The following is a 21,486-nucleotide window of genomic DNA, read 5'->3' as shown; positions in this document are numbered from 1 at the left end:
GTCTAATTGTGTTGTTGTCCTGGGGCTCTGTGGTGTTTGTTTGTGTTCGTGAACAGAGCCCCAGGACCAGCTTGCTTAGGGGACTCTTCTCCAAGTTAATTTCTCTGTAGGTGATGGCTTTGTTATGGAAGGTTTGGGAATCGCTTCCTTTTAGGTGGTTCTAGAAATTATTGGCTCTTTTCTGGATTTTGATAATTAGTGGGTATCGGCCTAATTCTGCTCTGCATGCATTATTTGGTGTTTTACATTGTACATGGAGGATATTTTTGCAGAATTCTGCATGCAGAGTCTCAATTTGGTGTTTGTCCTATTTTATGAATTCTTGGTTGGTGAGCGGACCCCAGACCTCACAACCATAAACGGCAATGGGTTCTATAACTGATTCAAGTATTTTTAGCCAGATCCTAATTGGTATGTCGAATTAGAAGGGCATAGAAGGCCCTTCTTCCGTTGTCTCTCAGCTTTGTGGAATTGACCTGTGGCGCTGATGTTTAGGATGAGGTATGTATAGTTTTTTGTGTGCTCTAGGGCAACGGTCTCTCTCTCTCTCTCTCTCTCTCTCTCTCTCTCTCTCTCTCTCTCTCTCTCTCTCTCTCTCTCTCTCTCTCTCTCTCTCTCTCTCTCTCTCTCTCTCTCTCTCTCTCTCTCTCTCTCTCTCTCTCTCTCTCTCTCTCTCTCTCTCTCTCTCTCTCTCTCTCTCTCTCTCTCTCTCTCTCTCTCTCTCTCTCTCTCTCTCTCTCTCTCTCTCTCTCTCTCTCTCTCTCTCTCTCTCTCTCTCTCTCTCTCTCTCTCTCTCTCTCTCTCTCTCTCTCTCTCTCTCTCATATATATAGTTAACTGCCAGGTCACTGTGATCCTTAATGTAGCAGGCACAAAGTGGTTTTGCTCAATAGCACCTATCTAAAGGATGTCTTGAGGAGATGGGAAACAGTGTGTGCGATGGTGCAAGCCTGCTGTACCTGATAAGTACACACTACCATCTCCCACGTGTCACCCTGACACACACTGACACACACATACACACACAAACGTGTGAGTCTGTACCATGTCAGAATGACTTCTGAAGAGGGTCATAGTGTCCCCCTCTAAACTTTATAATAATTTCCTTCTCCCTTTTCACACTTCTTTTTTCCCGTTAATATTGTAATCCCCTTCATTCCTTCTATCACACCTAATCTCTCCATTATTACTGCCTATTCCTGTCTTCTTCTGGGATATGTTCTGGTCGTTGTGATGTAGGGAGAGGGTTTATGTTCCGTTCGCACCTCTTCCTTTGATTCTCAGAATCATTCCTCATTACTATGAAGAGGTTGAGCTCCCTTCATCTTTCCTCAATACTATGAAGAGGTTGCGCTCCCTTCATCTATCTCTCTTTCTATCCCACATGTCTATCTCAACCTCTCTCTCCCCTCTCCATCCTCTCTCTCAATTAAATTTCAATTTCAATTTAAGGGCTTTATTGGCATGGGAAACATATGTTAACATTGCCAAAGCAATGTCTCTCCTCTCCCCTCTCCATCCTCTCCCTCCCCTCTCCATCCTCTCCCTCTCTCCCTCCCCTCTCAACCCTCTGCCCCTATCCATCCTCTGCCCCTCTCCATCCTCTCCCTCTCTCCCTCCCTTCTCAACCCTCTGCCCCTCTCTCTCCCCTCTCCACCCTCTCCCTCTCTCCCTCCCCTCTCAATCATCTGCCCTTCCTTCTCCCCTCTCCATCCTCTCTCGTCTTTATCCTCTCCCTCTCTCTCTCCCCTCTCTCCCCTCTCCCTCTCTCCATCCTCTCCCTTTATCACTATCCCCTCTTTGTCCTCTTTCTCTCCTCTCACAATCTTTCCCTCACCATCTCTCTCTCTCTCTCTCTCTCTCTCTCTCTTAGTTGACTGCCAGGTCACTGTGATCCTTAATGTAGCAGGCACAAACACACACTCTCTCTCACTCTCTCCTGCATGCAGGGATACACACACACACACACACACACACACACACACACACACACACACACACACACTTCACACCATGTCTACCTGTCTAAAGTAATAAGACTGGACATTACAGCCACACACACATTTTCTCCTAGTGTGTGATGGTGGAATGTTAGTCTTTGAAGATAAACCAGGTTTTCCTCCTAAAGCAGTAACAGTGGAATCCTGGTGAGCTAATAATTACTGCCAGATCAACTACGTGCCATATTACTTATAACTAAGGGTCTTATTGTTAAGTCATGAATGTTATAAATGACTTGACGTTAACAGATTGAAACACTCCAGTCACGCTGATGTTTGGGACAACATAAATACAGGAAGCAGAGAAAGAGGGACAGCGAATGGTTGTGGTTGGTAGATAATAGACAGATCTGGATACAGCCGGTCTCTACTCTTCTGCCAGAGTTGTTTTGATGGAGGTCCAGTGGAGAGTCTGTTGTTGACAGAGTTGTTTTGATGGAGGCCCAGTGGAGAATCTGTTGTTGACAGAGTTGTTTTGATGGAGGCCCAGTGGAGAGTCTGTTGTTGACAGAGTTGTTTTGATGGAGGCCCAGTGGAGAGTCTAATCTGTTGTTGAAAGAGTTGTTTTGATGGAGGCCCAGTGGAGAGTCTAATCTGTTGTTGAAAGAGTTGTTTTGATGGAGGCCCAGTGGAGAGTCTAATCTGTTGTTGAAAGAGTTGTTTTGATGGAGGCCCAGTGGAGAGTCTAATCTGTTGTTGACAGAGTTGTTTTGATGGAGGCCCAGTGGAGAGTCTAATCTGTTGTTGACAGAGTTGTTTTGATGGAGGCCCAGTGGAGAATCTGTTGTTGACAGAGTTGTTTTGATGGAGGCCCAGTGGAGAGTCTAATCTGTTGTTGACAGAGTTGTTTTGATGGAGGCCCAGTGGAGAATCTAATCTGTTGTTGACAGAGTTGTAATTAAATGATTCCTGGTAGGTGTGTGTGTGTGTGGTTCCTTTGTGTTGCGCTAGCGTCTGTAAAGAGGGGTGTGACTGTATGAAGGGCAGTGGGTGTAGGGAGACATGGGATACAAAGTGGTGTGTTTCTTGTTTTCATGGGACTGTGTGTGTGTGGGGGGGGGGGGGGGGGGATTGGGTGTATTGTCGACGGTGAGGTTAGCATCACAAAGGGGTGCCAGTCCCCTGGTGAGGTTGGGTTGTCTGGAGCTTGGGTGTGTGTGTTTGCGCGTCGGTGTCTGGTGTCTGGTGTGTGCGTTGGCAGTTGGTCAGACTGATTGTGATGGTAATATACTAGCCTTTGGCTGCTTGTCTGAGTGCCAGGCCAATTTGCATTACCTTTGTAGAGTTTGGCTCAGAATAACCTGTGTGCAATATGTTATTCGTCATTCTGGTTCTGTTTCTGTCTGTGTCCGTCTGTTTCTGTTTCTGTCTGATGATGTGTCTGTCTGTTTCTGTGTCTGTCTGATGCTGTTTGTCTGTTTGTTTCTGTCTGTCTGTTTATCTGTCTGTCTGTTTATCTTTCTGTCTGTTTCTGTTTCTGTCTCTTTCTGTGTCTGTTTGTTTCTGTGTCTGTGTCTGTATCTGTGACTGTGTCTGTGGCTGTGTCTGTGTCTGTGTCTATGTCTGTTTGTTTCTGTGTCTGTCTGTGTCTGTGTGTTTCAGATTTGTGCACCATAGAAATAAATGGTAAACAATGTATTGTGTTATTTTGGAGTCACTTTTATTGTAAATAAGAATATAATATGTTTCTAAACACTTCTACATTAATGTGGATGCTACCATGATTATGGAACAGTCCTGAATGAATCCTGAATAATCATGATCATACCCCCAAGACATGCTAACCTCTCACCATTACAATAACAGAGGAGGTTAGCATTTTATATCATACCCCCAAGACATGCTAACCTCTCACCATTACAAGGTTAGCATTTTTGGGTGGGTGCTATATTTGTGCGTCTGTAACTTTGTCACTCATCATAATTTACGATTCATTCAGGTCGCATAATAAGTTGCATGGACTCACTCTGTGTGCAATAATAGTGTTTAACATGATTTTTGAATGACTACCTCATCTCTGTAGCCCAAACATATAATTAACTGTAAAGTCCCTCAGTCAAGAAAACAGTCAAACACAGATTCAACCACAAAGACCAGGGAGGTTTTCCAATGCCTCACGAAGAAGGGCACCAATTGGTAGAACAAAAAGTAGACATTGAATATACCTTTGAGCATGGTGAAGTTATTAATTATACTTTGAATTGTGTATCAATACACCCAGTCACTTCAAAGATACAGGCGTCCGCCCTGATTCAGGCGCCGGAGAGGAAGGAAACCGCTCAGGGATTTCACCATGAGGCCAATGGGGACTTTAAAACAGTTACCAAGTTTAATGGCTGTTATAGGAGAAAACTGAGGATGGATCAACAGCAAGTAGCTATTCCACAATACTAACCTAATTGACAGAGAATAAAAATATTCCAAAACATGCATCCAGTTTGCAACAAGTCACTAAAATGATACTGCTTAAAATGTGACATTGCCATTCACTTTTTGTCCTGAAAACAATGTGTTATGTTTGGGACAAATACAATACAACACATTACTGAGTACCAATCTCCATATTTTCAAGCCTAGTGGTGGCTGCATCATGTTATTGGTATGCTTGTAATCATTAAGGAGTTTTTCAAGATAAACAATAAATGGATGGAACTAAGCACAGGCAAAATCCTAGAGGAAAACCTGGTTCATTCTGCTTTCCACCAGGCACTGGGCGATTAATTCACCTTTCAGCAGGACAATAATCTAAAACATAAGGCCATATCTTCACTGGAGTTGCTTACCAAGAAGACAGTGAATGTTCCTGAGTGGCCAAGTTACAGTTTTGACTTAAATCTACTTGAAAATCTGTGGAAAGACCTGAAAATAGTTGTCTAGTAATGATCAACAACCAATTTGACAGAGCTTGAAGACTTCTGAAAATAATAATGGGCAAATGTTGCACAATCCATGTGTAGAAAGACTTGCCCAGAAAGACTCACAGCTGTAATCACTGCCAAACGTGTGCTTCTACATAGTATTGACTCAAGAGTGTAAATAAATAAATGAGGTATTTCTGTATTTTGTTTTCAATAAATTTGCTAACATTTAAAAAATAATAATCTTTGTCATTATGGAGTATTCTGTGCAGACAACATGTGGAACAAGTCAAGGGGTATAAATACTTTCTGAATTACACTCAAATCAAATCAAATCAAATTTTATTTGTCACATACACATGGTTAGCAGATGTTAATGCGAGTGTAGCGAAATGCTTGTGCTTCTAGTTCCGACAATGCAGTAATAACCAACAAGTAATCTAACCTAACAATTCCACAACTACTACCTTATCCACACAAGTGTGGGAACAGGAACAATGGTGGCCCTCTTGAAGCATGTGGGAACAGCAGACTTGATAATGCCATGATTAAGAAAATTCATGAATGAATCATGAATAATGATGAGTGAGTTGCTGTTCAAAGGCTACAAAAAAACATGCTAACCTCATCATTACCAATAGCATTTTTGGGGGGTGTGATTGTTGTGCCCCTGTACGCCTAACTACTCATGATTATTCACAATCCATTCATGATTATCCATAATTTTTCACCTAGTCAGCTCGGGGATATGAACCAGCGATCTTTCAGTTAATGGCCCAATGCGTTTAACCACTAGGCTACCTGCAGCCCCATATGTACCTGCCGTTTAAGCCATATATCATTCAACCATTTTTCTTTGTGGTTAAAGGTTAACTTACAATATGTTTGATCATCTTGACATTGCATCGAAACTTATTTCTAAATATGTGTTGTAGATCAGCTTCCTGAAATGTGGCATTGAGTAATTGTGTGTTTTATCCCAGTTGAACACCTTTTTTGTTATTCTGGTTCCATAACCTAATCATTTCACCCCTCTGTTTTACTTCACAGCGCTCCCAACCCATGTCTCCTTCAATAGCTAGATGTGGGGAAAACCTATGCACTCCCAGAAAACATTGTATGGCTCTATTCTGAAAGTTTGCTGTTTTGGATTCTTTCAAACCCCAGATTTCAGGAGTTCAGAATAGGACACACACATGAATTATAGCGCTATGAATATGTACGATAGCCAAGGTCTTTACAGATTTTAAGTTGACCCCAATGCTCTACCTGCAGAATCTGTTATAGGTCTTTATACCCTCCTCAAAGGTCATACGTTCATCAAAAAGGAATCAGAGGTATATACACTGAGTGTACAAAACATGATTAACACCTGCTCTTTCCATAAAATAGACTGACCAGGTGAATCCAGGTGGAAGCTATCATCCCATATTGATGTCACTTATTAAATCCACTTCAATCAATGTAGATGAAGGGGAGGAGACAGGTTAAAGAATGATTTTTAAGCCTTGAGACAATTGAGACATGGATTGTGTATGTGTAACATTCAAATGGTGAATGGGCAAGCTAAACATTTAAGTGCCTTTGAATGGGGTATGGTAGTAGGTGCCGAGGGCACCGGTTTGAGTCAAGAACTGCAACACTGCTGGGTTTTTCATGCTCAACAGTTTCCTGTGTGTATCAAGAATGGTCCACTACCCAAAGGACATCCAGCCAACTTGACACAACTGTGGGAAGCATTGGAGTCAACATGGGCCAGCATCCCTGTGGAACGCTTTCGACACCTTGTAGAGTCCATGCCTTGACGAATTGAGGCTGTTCTGAGAGGGTGCAACTCAATATTGGGAAGGTGTTCGTATATGAGCTAGTGTAGTTTAGGGGCATTGTTCCAAAATTCCAAAATCAAATCAAAAATCTGTGTGATCACGCTCTCCGTAGGCGAGGTATGAATACTTCTTAGTTTACCCTTAATCTGGGTTTTACCTGGGTTTATCTTGGTTAATCATTCATCTCCATTTTGTACACCAGAGAATGACAGTGTTCAACATACCTTGCCGAACAAACTCACTCTCTGCAAGGATGACAATATCATCTGCGTACAATAGTATCCCCAGGGTCGTGTCCTAGAATTTAACTCCTAGATTAGCATGCTTGATTTACTGGGCCAAGTCATTCACCATAAGGGCAAACAACGTTTGGGAAAGCACACTTCCTTGTTTGACTCCAAACAGAAACCATCCAGTCTTCAACTCATGTACCTGTATACGGGAGACTGGACCTCTACATAGAGATTTAATTGCATCCACCCCAGCATTTATTCATTTAAAAGCAAGAAGATCTCTATTTACCCAATCAAAGGCCTTTTGGAAATCAACCGAACATATGTAGGTTTACATTCTTGTAGTCTGGCTGTAATCACAGTGGATACAGTTTACAGAGCCTTCAGAAATTGTTTATACCCATTGACACATTTTGTTGTGTTACAGACTGAATTAAAAATGGATTAAATGGATTATTTTTCTAACCCATCTACACATAATACCTCATAATGACCAAGTGAAAACATGTTTTATGACATTTTTGAAAATGTATTGAAAATTAAATTCAGAAATATCTCATTTACGTAAGTATTCACACACCTGAGTTAATACATGCTCGAATCACCTTTGGCAGCGATTACAGCTGTGAGTCTTTCTGGGTAGCTATCCGCATCCTGGATTGTACAATATTTTCCCATCATTCTTTTCAAATGTAATCAAACTCTGTCAAATTGGTTGTTGATGTAACGTATACACTAGGAGTCAGGAAGCATGTGCAGAAGGTGAGTTTCATAATAAGAAACATGAAGAATATTCAAAACAGGACAAGCGTACTGAACGGGAACAAAACCAATACTGCCTGAAGACTGAGCGTACTGAGGGCTAAATAAAGGGGAAGTAATCATGGTAATGATGAAGTTCAGGTGTGCATAACGATGAGGAGCAGGTGTGCATAATGATGGTTGACATGAACGCGTAATGTGGGTTGCCAGGACCGGTGGTTAGTAGACTGGCTACATCAAGCGCCGGAGCGGGACAGCGGGAGCAGGCGTGACAGTTGATCGTTGCTAGACAACCATTTTCAAGTATTGCCATAGATTTTAATGAAGATTTAAGTCAAAACTGTAACTCGTACACTCAGGAACATTCACTGTCTTCTTGGTAAGCAACTCCAGCATAGATTTGGCCTTTTGATTTAGGTTCTTGTCCTGCTAAAAGGTGAATTAATCTCCCAGTGTCTAGTGGAAAGCAGAATGAACCAGGTTTTCCTCTAGGATTTTGAATGTGTTTAGCTCCATTCCATTCCATTTTTTATCCTGAAAAACTCCTTAACGATTACAAGCATACCCATAACATGATGCAGCCACCACTATGCTTGAAAAAATGGAGCACGGTACTCAATAATGTGTTGTATTGGATTTGCCCCAAACAAAACACTTTGTATTCAGGACAAAACGTTAATTTGCTTTGCCACATTTCTTGCAGTACTACTTTAGTGCCTTTTTGCAAACAGGATACATGTTTTGGATTATTTTTATTCTGCGCAGGCTTCCTTCTTTTCACTCTGTCAATTAGGTTTGTTTTGTGGAGTAACTACAATGTTGTTGATCCATCCACAGTTTTCTCCTATCACAGCCATGTTACTGTTTTACAGTCACCATTGGCCTCATGGTAAAATCCCTGAGTGTCTTTCTTCCTCTCCAGCAACTGAGTTAGGAAGGATGCCTGTATCTTTGTAGTGACTGGTTGTATTGATACACCATCCAAATTGTAATTAATAACTTCACCATGCTCAAAGGGATATTGAATGTTTGCTTTTTTACCTATCTACCAATAGGTGCCCTTCCCTTCCCCTTTCCCTTTATTTGCGAGCCTTTGGAAAAACTCCCTGGTCTTTGTGGTTGAATCTGTGTTTGAAATTCACAGCTCTACTGAGGTACCTTACATATAATTATATGTGTGGGGTTCCCAGATGAGGTAGTCATTAAAAAATCATGTTAATAACTTCTTCGGGATCGGTGGGTCCCCTGCAGGATGGTTGAGCTAACGTAGGCTAATGCTATTAGCATGAGGTTGTAAGTAACAACAAAATTTACCAGGACAGACATATCTGATATTGGCAGAAAGATTGAATTCTTGTTAATCTAACTGCACTGTCCAATTTACAGTAGCTGTTACAGTGAAAGAATACCATGCTATTGTTTGAGGAGAGTGCACGATTTTGAACATGAAAAGTTATTAATAAACAAATTAGGCACATTTGGGCAGTCTTGATACAACATTTTGAACATAAATTAAATGGTTCATTGGATCAGTCTAAAACTTTAGACATACACTGCTGCCATCTAGTGGCCAAACTCTAAATTGCACCTGGGCTGGAATAATACATTGTGGCTTTTCTCTTGCATTTCAAAGATGATGGTACAAAAAAAAATACAAAAGAACGGTTGGTTTTTTCTTGGTATTATCTTTCACCAGATCTATTGTGTTATATTCTACTACATTCCTTTCACATTTCCATAAACTTCAAAGTGTTTCCTTTCAAATGGTATCAAGAATATGCATATCATTTCTTCAGGGCCTGAGCTACCGTCAGTTAGATTTGAGTATGTAATTTTAGGAAAAATTGAAAAAAATAGGGGCTAATCCTTAACGCTATTACTGGACACAGAGTCAGTCGATGCAACTTATTATGTTACTTGTTAAGCACATTTTTACTCCTGAACTTATTTAGGCTTGCCATAAATAACAAACAGGTTGAAAACGTATTGACTCAAGGCATTTCAGCTTTTCATTTGTAATTAATTTGCGCAATCTTGACATTATGGGGTATTGTGTGTAGGCCAGTGACAAAAAAGTCTAAATTTTATCTATTTTAAATTCAGGCTGTAACACAACAAAATGTATATATAATCTATTTAAATTCAGGCTGTAACACAACAAAATGTATATATAATCTATTTAAATTCAGGCTGTAACACAACAAAATGTATATATAATCTATTTAAATTCAGGCTGTAACACAACAAAATGTATATATAATCTATTTAAATTCAGGCTGTAACACAACAAAATATATATATAATCTATTTAAATTCAGGCTGTAACACAACAAAATGTATATATAATCTATTTAAATTCAGGCTGTAACACAACAAAATGTATATATAATCTATTTAAATTCAGGCTGTAACACAACAAAATGTATATATAATCTATTTAAATTCAGGCTGTAACACAACAAAATGTATATATAATCTATTTAAATTCAGGCTGTAACACAACAAAATATATATATAATCTATTTAAATTCAGGCTGTAACACAACAAAATGTATATATAATCTATTTAAATTCAGGCTGTAACACAACAAAATGTATATATAATATATTTAAATTCAGGCTGTAACACAACAAAATGTATATATAATCTATTTAAATTCAGGCTGTAACACAACAAAATGTATATATAATCTATTTAAATTCAGGCTGTAACACAACAAAATGTATATATAATCTATTTAAATTCAGGCTGTAACACAACAAAATGTATATATAATCTATTTAAATTCAGGCTGTAACACAACAACATGTGTAAAAAGTCACGGGGTGTGAATACTTTCTGAAGGCACTGTAAATCTATACAAGGCTGTTTAATGAAACCCAATCTGCTCATGTACAAGTCATTCTGACATTTCCAAATACTGAGTCAACCTGTTGTTTAGCATCCCAGAGTTTAACATGCAGACTATGCTAATAATGCTGATGCGTTTGTAATTGAATGGGACCCCTGGATCATTCTTTGATGACTCTGGGATTAATTTAATGATAGCTTTGTACCCAGTTGAAGGAATGATACCATTTTCAAAACACATTTGGAAACGTCAGAATAGAGTCAGCTGAAACTTGGGAGACTTTAAGACCTCATTATGAGGCTCCTCCATTCCTGTTGAGCTTTGCTTTTTGAACAAGTTTTGTGTCTGTGTAGTTGCAGATGGATGTAAGGATGTGAGTCCATGCACAGTTCATTCAGAAAGTATTCAAGATCCCTTGACTTTTTCCACATTTTGTTACGTTACATCCTTATTCTAAAATGTATTAAATGGTTTTTTCCTCATCAATCTACACACAATACCACATAATGACAAAGAAAAAACAGGTTTTAGAAATTTTTGCAAATGCATTAAAAATGACACTGAAATATCACATTTACCTAAGTATTCAGACCGTTTACTCAGTACTTTGTTGTAGCACCTTTGGCAGTGATTACAGCCTTGAGTCTTCTTGGGTATGAAGCTACAAGCTTGGCACACCTGTATTTGGGGAGTTCCTCACATTCCTCTCTGCAAATCCTCTCAAGCTCTGTCAGGTTGGATGGGGAGTGTTGCTGCACAGCTATTTTCAGGTCTCTCCAGAAATGTTCAATCAGGTTTAAGTCTGGGCTCTGGCTTGGCCACTCAAGGACATTCATAGACTTGTCCCGAAGCCACTCCTGCATTGTCTTGGCTGTGTGCTTATGGTTGTTGTCCTGTTGGAAGGTAAACCTTCGCCCCAGTCTGAGGTCCTGAGCACTCTGGAGCAGATTTTCATCAAGGATCTCTCTGTACTTTGCTCCGGTCATCTTTCCCTTGATCATGACAAGTCTCACAGTCCCTGTCGTTGAAAAACATCCCCAAAGCATGATGCTGCCACCACCATGCTTCACTGTAGGGATGGTGCCAGGTTTCCTCCAGACGTAACGCTTGGCATTCAGGCCAGAGAGTTCCATCTTGGTTTCATCAGACCAGAGAATCTTGTTTCTCATGGTCTGAGAGTCTTTAGGTGTCTTTTGGCAAACTCCAAGTGGGCTGTCATGTGCTTTAAACTGCGGAGTGGCTTCTGCCTGGCCACTCTACCATAAAGGCCTGATTGGAGGAGTGCTGCAGAGATGGTTGTCGTTCTGGAAGGTTCTCCCATCTCCACAGAGGAACTCTAGAGCTCTGTCAGAGTGACCATCGGGTTCTTGATCACCTCCCTGACCAAGGCCCTTCTCCCCTGATTGCTCAGTTTGCTGGGCTGCCAGCTCTAGGAAGAGTCTTGGTGGTTCCAAACTTGTTCCATTTAAGAATAATGGAGGTCACTGTGTTCTTGGGGACCTTAAATGCTGCAGAAATGTTTTGGTACCCTTCCCCAGATCTGTGCCTCAACACAACCCTGTCTCGGAGCTCTACGGACAATTCATTCAACCTCATGGCTTGGTTTTTGCTCTGACATGCACTGTCGACAGTGGGACCTTATATAGACAGGTGTGTGACTTTCCAAATCATGTCCAATCAATTGAATTTACCACAGGTGGACTCCATACAAGTTGTAGATACATCTCAAGGATGATCAATGGAAACAGGATGCATCTGAGCTCAGTTTCAAGTCTCATAGCAAAGGGTCTGAATACTTATGTAAATAAGGTATTTCTGTTTTTTGTTTTTGGATACATTTGAAAAAAAAAAAAAAACTGTTTCCACTTCGTCATTATAGGGTATTTTGTGTAGATTGCTGAGGTAAAAAAATATTTAATCTATTCAAGAATAAGGCTGTAAAATAACAAAATGTGGTCAAAGGTTATGAATACTTTCCGAAGGCACTGTATGTGTACATTTTGTATGTTTGTGTGTATGTGCATTTGTGCATGCATGCAGAGAGAGACACATTTTTGTGTCTTTTCCTGTGCGCACGTGTGTTTATACTCCAAGTCCATTCACCCTGACCTGTGCCATTCTTGTCTCTGTCTCTGTCTCTGTCTCTGTCTCTGTCTCTGTCTCTGTCTCTCTCTCTCTCTCTCTCTCTCTCTCTCTCTCTCTCTCTCTCTCTCTCTCTCTCTCTCTCTCTCTCTCTCTCTCTCTCTCTCTCTCTCTCTCTCTCTCTCTCTCTCCATCTCTCTCTCTCTCTCTCTCCATCTCCATCTCTCTCTCTCTCTCTCTCTCTCGCTCTCCCTCTCTCTTTTCTTTCTTTTCCCCCCACCCCCGGGTCTCAACACACAGACGTTTAGAATGAATGGATACAGGGAAGGGGGTTAATCAAGTGCGGAGGTGGAATACAATGCAGACTTCAGATATCTCAATTGCATTAGTATGGACTGCTCAGCTGCATTGATTTATGGTTTAATCTATTTTATTGTTGCTTTTATTTGTCATTTCTGATACAGTCTGTCTTTTGTTGACAGGTTTATATTCCAGCACTGTGTAAGGTCAGATAATACCACTTGAACTTTGCACTCTTGTAAACCTGCCCCCTTTCATTGATTTCTGATGTCTTTCTGAGCTTTTTTTTTTATACTAGCAAACACTTCTTCAGGTCAGGGGTCAGTTATTGGATTGTGGTAAAGTTGCTATTATTGGATTTACTGTAGTCAAGCTATACTTATTTTTTCTTAGGTTTCTGGTTAAAACCACAATCAGCACATAGCGCAATAGTCTCTTTTGTGTAATCAGTGACCAATACCATTAAATTCCAACGGAACTCACTGTGGATGAAGAACCCTTGGCTAGTTAAAGCCTGTAAACTACACTAATATCATGTGAAGTGTCATGTGATGAATGTGATCAGCCATTAGGGCTTTATAGAGGGTTAGAGTGGGTTAGAGTGGGTTAGAGTGGGTTAGAGTCCAGACATCACCATCCTGCTTTTATTTAATTTAGGACACTCTGATGGGCCCCTGGTCAAGTAGGGCCCCCCCCCAGACCCCCTCTGCCCCCTATTTAAACTCATATCAGAGGCACGATTTCAACCTAGTTGACTCCATACAACACGGCCCTCCTCAGTCTTGTAAAATTGGGGGCCATTGATAGTGTTCATAGCCACACAGGTGAGGTTGTGGGTTTACAGAGGTCCTTTGTGTTTTATGAGTCCTGGGGGACACTGTAGTGCTGTATGTGGGCCTGGACATTAACTTACATAGAGATTGTTAGGGAGAGTTCAGAGAGAACCCACTCCTCTAATTCAAACATATTTTGCACACACTGAAATATGCACACCAACACAAACACACACGCACATGAACACATACACAGAAACACAGTACAGGTTTGTCTGGACAGGACTTCTCCAGACGACTCTAAACCACCTTACGCCACTAACACAGACACACACAGTTCACACACACACTTTGACAATACGAGCGGTTTATGTCTCCGACCATCTGCTCATTAGGTTTGCCTCATTTAACAGGGACGCTCTGTGACATCATCACACAGGGACAGCCTGTCTGTCTGCACTCTGGGTCACACATCAGCTGGCGCCGAAACAGAGGAAGTTCAGATCACACAGAGAAGTCTAACTGTAATTGGATAAAGGCTACTATGAGTGTGTTATTAGACCTTAGGGCGTACACTAGTGTACAGCACCCACCTGGATAATGTACTCTGGGTAGAAGTCAACCTTAACCACAGATATGGGATGAGCTGACCCTACCTTCACTGCATCCTAACTTTAGAGAGCAGTGTATATGGGTAACTATCTGACTCTGAAGAATGCATGACAGCTTGTTTATTGCTAGAATGATCACCGCACATCTGTTGGTCAACTGAAGAATGGGAATGTCAACCCTTTTAATTGGCTTTTCCAATGACATAAGGCCCCACAAATTACTCAACCCGCAAGTTATTCTCTTAAAATCTCCCACATTAATCAAGCTGTGTTAATATACTGTATATTATTCATGTTGTTAAAGTTGTCCAGACATCCCTTACCAGTGTTCTCTCCACCCAAACACAAAATATCAAAGACTGTCTCTAACAACACAATATAGAGCTGACCCACTCTGTCCCTCTCCTCTTCGACCAAAACAATCCCTCCCCCTCTTCCAACTGACCTCTCACAGCAGTGGTTGCCCCTGGCAACACCAATAGGAACAGATGCTGCGGAGCTGGCCCGCCTTTTGACCCCCATTAACCTATGACCCCTCTAGTTTCTGAATGGGCGGGTCATCCGAGAGGCCCCACCAGAACTGAAAAGAGTTTCTGTATGTGGTTCTGGTCTTCATAACCTGCCTGAGACACACGTCTAGGGTCAGACTGTGCCATCACCAGCCCAATTCCGAGCCTTACCATTAAGCGATGCCATTAGGCGGTGTCACACTGAAGTCCTTCCCCTCCTGACAAATAAAATAACTTTTTTGTGCGCTTTGAGGACATTACAGTGCCACCTATTCAGCCCGCTACCAAAGACTGTAGGCTCTCCTTCTCTGTGGCCAACGTGAGTAAAACATTTAAACCTGTTAACCCTTGCAAAACAAAAGAGACGATCGTGGACTTCAGGAAACAGCAGAGGGAGCACCCCCCTATCCACATTGATGGGACAGCAGTGGAGAAGGTGGAAAGTTTTAAGTTCCTCTGTGTTCATATCACCGACAAACTGAAATTGTCCACTCATACAGACAGTGTGGTGAACAAGGCGCAATAGCAAAAAAAATGTGGCTTGTCACCGAAAACCCACACTAACTTTTACAGGCGCACAATTGAGAGCATCCTGTCGGGCTGTATCACTGCCTGGTACGGCAACTGCACCGCCCACAACCACAAGGCTCTCCAGAGGGTAGTGAGGTCTGAACAACACATCACCAGGGGCAAACTACCTGTCCTCCAGGACACCTACACCACCCGATGTCACAGGAAGGCCAAAAAGATAATCAAGGACAATAATCACCCGAGCCACTACCTGTTCACCCCGCTTCCATCCAGAAGGCGAGGTCAGTACAGGTGCATCAAAGCTGGGACTGAGAGACTGAAAAACAGCTTCTATCTCAAGGCCATCAGATTGTTCAACAGCCACCACTAGCACAGAGAGGCGGCTGCCTACCTACAGACTTGATATCATATTATTGGCCACTTTAATAAATGGAACATTAGTCACTTTAATAATGCCACTTTAAGAATGTTTACATATCTTGCATTAGTCATCTCATATGTATATCATGTATCCTTTACTATCTATTCTTTACTATCTATTGCATCTTAACTGCTCTGTCACTGCTCATTGATATATTTTATACTTATATATTCTCATCCCATTCCTTTAGTAGATTGTGTGTATTAGGTTTTGTTGTGGAATTTGTTAGATATTAGGTTTTGTTGTGGAATTATTAGATATTACCTGTTAGATACTGCTGCACTGTCGGATCGAGAAGCATAAGCATTTCTCTACACTGCTCTCTCACACACATCTGCTAACCATGTGTATGAGACCAATAACATCTGCTAACCATGTGTATGTGACCAATGAAATGTGATTTTATTTGATGTAATGTATGTATTGATCCAATGTAATAAGATGTGTACTTGCTGTGTGCTGATGGTTTCTGTCCTGTGTATGTCTTAGGTACAGAGACCTAGTGGACACCACTCTAGCTGACAAGAAGAAGCTTTCATCAGAGGAGAAATGTCGCTTTGTTCTGCAGCAGTGCAAACTCCAAGGATGGCAGGTGTGTGGTGCTGTCTCTGTTTCCCTATTCTGTCTGTCTGTCTGTCTGTCTGTCTGTCTGTCTGTCTGTCTGTCTGTCTGTCTGTCTGTCTGTCTGTCTGTCTGTCTGTCTGTCTGTCTGTCTGTCTGTCTGTCTGTCTGTCTGTTTGTCCACACAGAAGATGGGAAGAGGAATATTTTGAGCCCAGACACACACACACGCACGCACACACACACACACACACACACACACACACACACACACACACACACACACACACACACACACACACACACACACACACACACACACACACACACACACCAGACACACACAGACACACACAGACACACACACACACACACATACACACACACACACACAGTCTCTCACAATGCCTCCCAGGCACTTTCTCACACACACACCCAGGCCCACACACACATTTCTGGGAAGTGGTGTATATAGGAATTAATAGTCTGGGTTTGTGGGAGTATGTCTATCCCATGGCCTGTGCACCTGTCCTAGGCGGGACAAGCCAACCCTTACATCACGCCCCAGGAAGAGGGTAACTACCCATTTTTGTGCTCTTGTAGGAAGCAATCACTCCCCTGTTGCTGACTACAAATGATCTATATCTGGGTTAATAACTCACTAACTAGAAAAGGATATGAACACATGGCTACATGCAGCTCTGGCTTTGATCTCAAAACAAGCACATCTACTCATGACCGCTAATGCTGTGAATACAGTCCAGTTCAAAATAAATTTCACAGATCAAATCAAATCAAATGTATTTTTTAAAGCCCTTCTTACATCAGTTGATGTCACAAAGTGCTGTACAGAATCCCAGCCTAAAACCCCAAACAGCAAGCAATGCAAGTGTAGAAGCACGGTGGCTAGGAAAACCTCCCTAGAAAGGCCGGAACCTAGGAAGAAACCGAGAGAGGAACCAGGCTATGAGGGGTGGCCAGTCCTCTTCTGGCAGTGCCGGGTCGAGATTATAACAGTACATGGCCAAGATGTTCAAACGTTCACAGATGACCAGCAGGGTCAAATACTAATAATCACAGTGGTTGTCGAGGGTGCAACAGGTCAGTACCTCAGGAGTAAATGTCAGTTGGCTTTTCATAGCCGATCATTCAGAGTATTTCTACCGCCCCTGCTGTCTCTAGAGAGTTGAAAACAGCAGGTCTGTGACAGGTAGCACGTCCTGTGAACAGGTCAGGGTTCCATAGCCGCAGGCAGAACAGTTGAAACTGGAGCAGCAGCACGACCAGGTGGACTGAGGACAGCAAGGAGTCGTCAGGCCAGGTAATCCTGAGGCATGGTCCTAGGGCTCAGGTCCTCCGAGAGAGAGAAAGAAAGATCCATACAGATCCATAAATGGCAATGGTTTATTTGCATATAGGTCTACTGCAGCTCTGATTGGTTATGCAGCACTGGTCTGTGTAGAGTACAGTTGAGTTGCGCGTGTCAATGTGCATGTCAATGCAATAGAATCCTACTAAGATGCATTCTGCCGCCAACAAAATAGCTCCGGGACAGTCTCGGTTAGCTCCGGGACAGTCTCGGGTTAGCTCCGGGACAGTCTCGGTTAGCTCAGTCTCGGTTAGCTCCGGGACAGTCTCTGTTAGCTCCGGGACAGTCTCAGTTAGCTCCGGGACAGTCACAGTTAGCTCCGGGACAGTCTCGGTTAGCTCCGGGACAGTCTCGGTTAGCTCCGGGACAGTCTCTGTTAGCTCCGGGACAGTCTCGGTTAGCTCCGGGACAGTCTCGGTTAGCTCCGGGACAGTCTCGGTTAGCTCCGGGACAGTCTCTGTTAGCTCCGGAACAGTCTCGGTTAGCTCCGGGACAGTCTCGGTTAGCTCCGGGACAGTCTCTGTTAGCTCCGGGACAGTCTCGGTTAGCTCCGGGACAGTCTCGGTTAGCTCCGGGACAGTCTCTGTTAGCTCCGGGACAGTCTCGGTTAGCTCCGGGACAGTCTCTGTTAGCTCCGGGACAGTCTCGGTTAGCTCCACGGCAGTCTCGAGGCTACTGCTCGCCTGAGCATGCGCGCAGCTTCGAGGGAAACTGCTCACAACGGCAGACCATGTGTAACCAAACCAGCCCAGGACCTTCACATCCGGCTTCTTCAACTGTGGGTTCTGAGTCCTGATTGTAATTAAAGCCCTTTTCTGGGGAAAAAACACATTCTGATTGGCTGGGCCTGGCGCCCCATGGGTACACCCCTGCCCAGTCAGGTGAAATCCATAGATTAGGGCGTTATGCATTTATTTCAAATGACTGATTTCCTTATAAATGATCAAAGGCCGTCTGCACTCTTTTAAGGTTCTTACTACTGAAAACTAGCTGTTCAAGGTGTGATTTCCTTATATGAACTGTAACTCAGTCAAATCTTTTTTTTTGTTCAGTATCACTACAGTGAACTCATTATAGCCTTAAACTGACTGAACCCGATCTCTCTCTCTCTCTCTCTCTCTCCCTCTCCCTCTCTCTCTCTCTCTCTCTCTCTCTCTCTCTCTCTCTCTCTCTCTCTCTCTCTCTCTCTCTCTCTCTCTCTCTCTCTCTCTCTCTCTCTCTCTCTCTCTCTCTCTCTCTCCCTCCCTCCCTCCCTCCCTCCCTCCCTCCCTCCCTCCCTCCCTCCCTCCCTCCCTCCCTCTCTGTCTCTGTCTCTGTCTCTGTCTCTCTCTCTCTCTCTCAATTCAATTCAATTCAATTCAATTTGCTTTATTGGCATGACGTAACAGTGTACATATTGCCAAAGCTTATTTACAATATAAAAATGAGAATCAAAATTGTCAACGGGACAACAGTAACAATAATAACCAAGGGTCAAAATAACCATACATTGAACAATAACAATAAACATACAGTAGAAGACATGTGCAGGTTGATTGGTCTGTCAGACACTGTCCCTCAACTTATGGCAGGCAGCAATGTAGTGCGCTGCCAACCCACAGCTCTCTGCGTCCTCCCCCAACAGGACGGGTAGCCTACTCTCATCAGAGAGGTCTTTGAAACCGTGAATTAGAGTTTCAAATTTGGGGAAATGACACTCTCTAATTGTTTTATATTTTTGACATTTTGTCAGGAAATGCAGCTCCGTCTCAGGTTCTGCTGTTGTGCAGTGGTTGCACAGCCTTTCCTCTACAGGGAGCCAGGTTTTCCTGTGTCTACCCTTCTCAATGGCAAGGCTGTGCTCACTGAGCCTGTACTTTGTCAAGGTTTTTCTAGGGTTTTGATCAGTAACCATGGTCAAATATTTAGCCACGGTGTACTGTCGATTTAGGGCCAGATAGCACTGCATTTTGCTTTGTGTTTGTGCTTGTGTTTCCCAATAAGCAATGTAGTTTTGTTTTGACTGTGTTGTAATTTGGTTTATCCTGATTGATTGGATGTTCTGGTCCTGAGGCTTCAGTGTGTTAGTAGAACAGGTTTGTGAACTCAGCCCCAGGACCAGCTGGATGAGGGGACTCTTTTCTTTGCTCAGCTCTTGGCATTGCAGGGCTTGGTAGTGATATGAGAGGGGGTCACTGTATTTTAGATGTTTCCAAAACTTAATTGCTCTTTTTTGAGTTTTTATTATTAGTGGATATTTGCCTAATTCTGCCCTGCATGCATTGTTTGTAGTTTTCCTCTGGACATGTAGGAGAATCTTACAGAACTCTGCATGCAGGGTTTCAATGGGATGTTTGTCCCATTTGATGAAATCTTGTTTTGCAAGTGGACCCCACACCTCGCTGCCATAAAGTGCAATTGGTTCAATGACATATTCAATTAGTTTTAGCCAAATTTTAATAGGTATTTCAATTTGAATTTGCTTTTTAATGGTGTAGAATGCCCTGCGTGTATTCTCTCTGTTCATTCACTGCCTCATTAAGGTGTCCAGTTGAGCTTATTTTTAAACCTAAGTAATTGTAGTGTGTGCAGTACTCTATATATTTTGTACCAATTGAGAACTTTGGTCTAATTCCCTGAGATCTGGATCTTCTCTGGAAAATCATTATTTTAGTATTTTTGGGGTTTACTGCCAGGGCCCAGGTCTGGCAGTACTGCTCTAGCAGGTCCAGGCTCTGCTGTAGGCCATGTGCTGTGGGTGACAGCAAGCATAGGTCATCTGCGAAGAGTAGGCATTTAACCTCTGAATTATGGAGACTAACACCAGGGGCTGAGGATTTTTCTAGAATAGTGGCCAATTCGTTGATGTAAATATTGAAGAGTGCAGGGCTCAGATTACAAATTGCTTATTAACTTCTTTGATATAGGGGGCAGCATTTTCACTTTTGGATGAATTGCGTGCCCATAGTGAACTGCCTCCTACTCTGTCCCAGATGCTAATATATGCATATTATTATTACTATTGGATATAAAACACTCTGAAGATTCTAAAACTATTTGAATGATGTCTGTGAGTATAACAGAACTCATATGGCAGGCGAAAACCTGAGAAAAAATCCAAACAGGAAGTGAGAATTCTGAGACTGGTCAACGTTCAACTCATCACCTATTCAATTCCCTGTAAGATATGGATCTGTTTGCACTTCCTACGCCTTCCACTAGATGTCAACAGTCTGTAGAACGTGGAATGAAGCCTCTAGTGTGACGTGGGGCCGGATGGAAGCTGTTTCAGTCATTGGTCTGGCAGAATGCCAGTTCCTGGTCATGCGCTTTCCTCATGATATCGCCTTGCGTTCCATAACTTCTACAGACACGAAGGAATGCTCCGGTTGGTACGTTATTGGATATATATGATAACAACATCCTGAAGATTGATTCTCCACTTAGTTTTACCAGTTTATTCGACCTGTTATATAACTTTTTGAAGTTTTCGTCCGAGTTCGCCTGCATCTGCGCGAGCGTTTGGACATGTGCACTAAACATGCTAGCAAAAGTAGCTACTTAAACATAAGTAATGGACATTATCGAACAAAACAACGATTTATTGTGGAACTAGGATTCCTGGGAGTGCATTCTGATGAAGATGATCAAAGGTAAGGGAATATTTATGATGTAATTTCATATTTCTGTTGATACCAACATGGCGGAGAAATGTTGTTATTTGTGAGCGCCGTCTCAGATTATTGCATGGTGTGCTTTTTACGTAAAGTTTTTTTGAAATCTGACACAGCGGTTGCATTAAGAAGAAGTGTATCTTTAA

At 42.3% G+C, this 21,486-nt stretch overlaps 1 protein-coding gene across 2 annotated transcripts in view; it reads left to right on the top strand.

The window, feature by feature from the left end:
• The window catches only part of LOC139546427 (unconventional myosin-XVI-like), a 269,653-nt gene that overhangs the window by 183,104 nt on the left and 65,063 nt on the right, over window positions 1-21,486 (top strand). For both annotated transcript variants that reach the window (XM_071354796.1, XM_071354795.1), the window contains exon 28: window positions 16,247-16,349. In XM_071354796.1, the coding sequence (XP_071210897.1) occupies window positions 16,247-16,349 (103 nt within the window). The remainder of the gene's footprint in view (window positions 1-16,246; window positions 16,350-21,486) is intronic.

This window comes from Salvelinus alpinus, chromosome 20, assembly GCF_045679555.1.
Source record: "Salvelinus alpinus chromosome 20, SLU_Salpinus.1, whole genome shotgun sequence".
NCBI classification, from domain to species: Eukaryota; Metazoa; Chordata; class Actinopteri; order Salmoniformes; family Salmonidae; genus Salvelinus; species Salvelinus alpinus.
The sequence above is the reverse complement of the archived record's forward strand: the minus strand, read 5'-3'. Positions and strand labels throughout refer to the sequence as shown.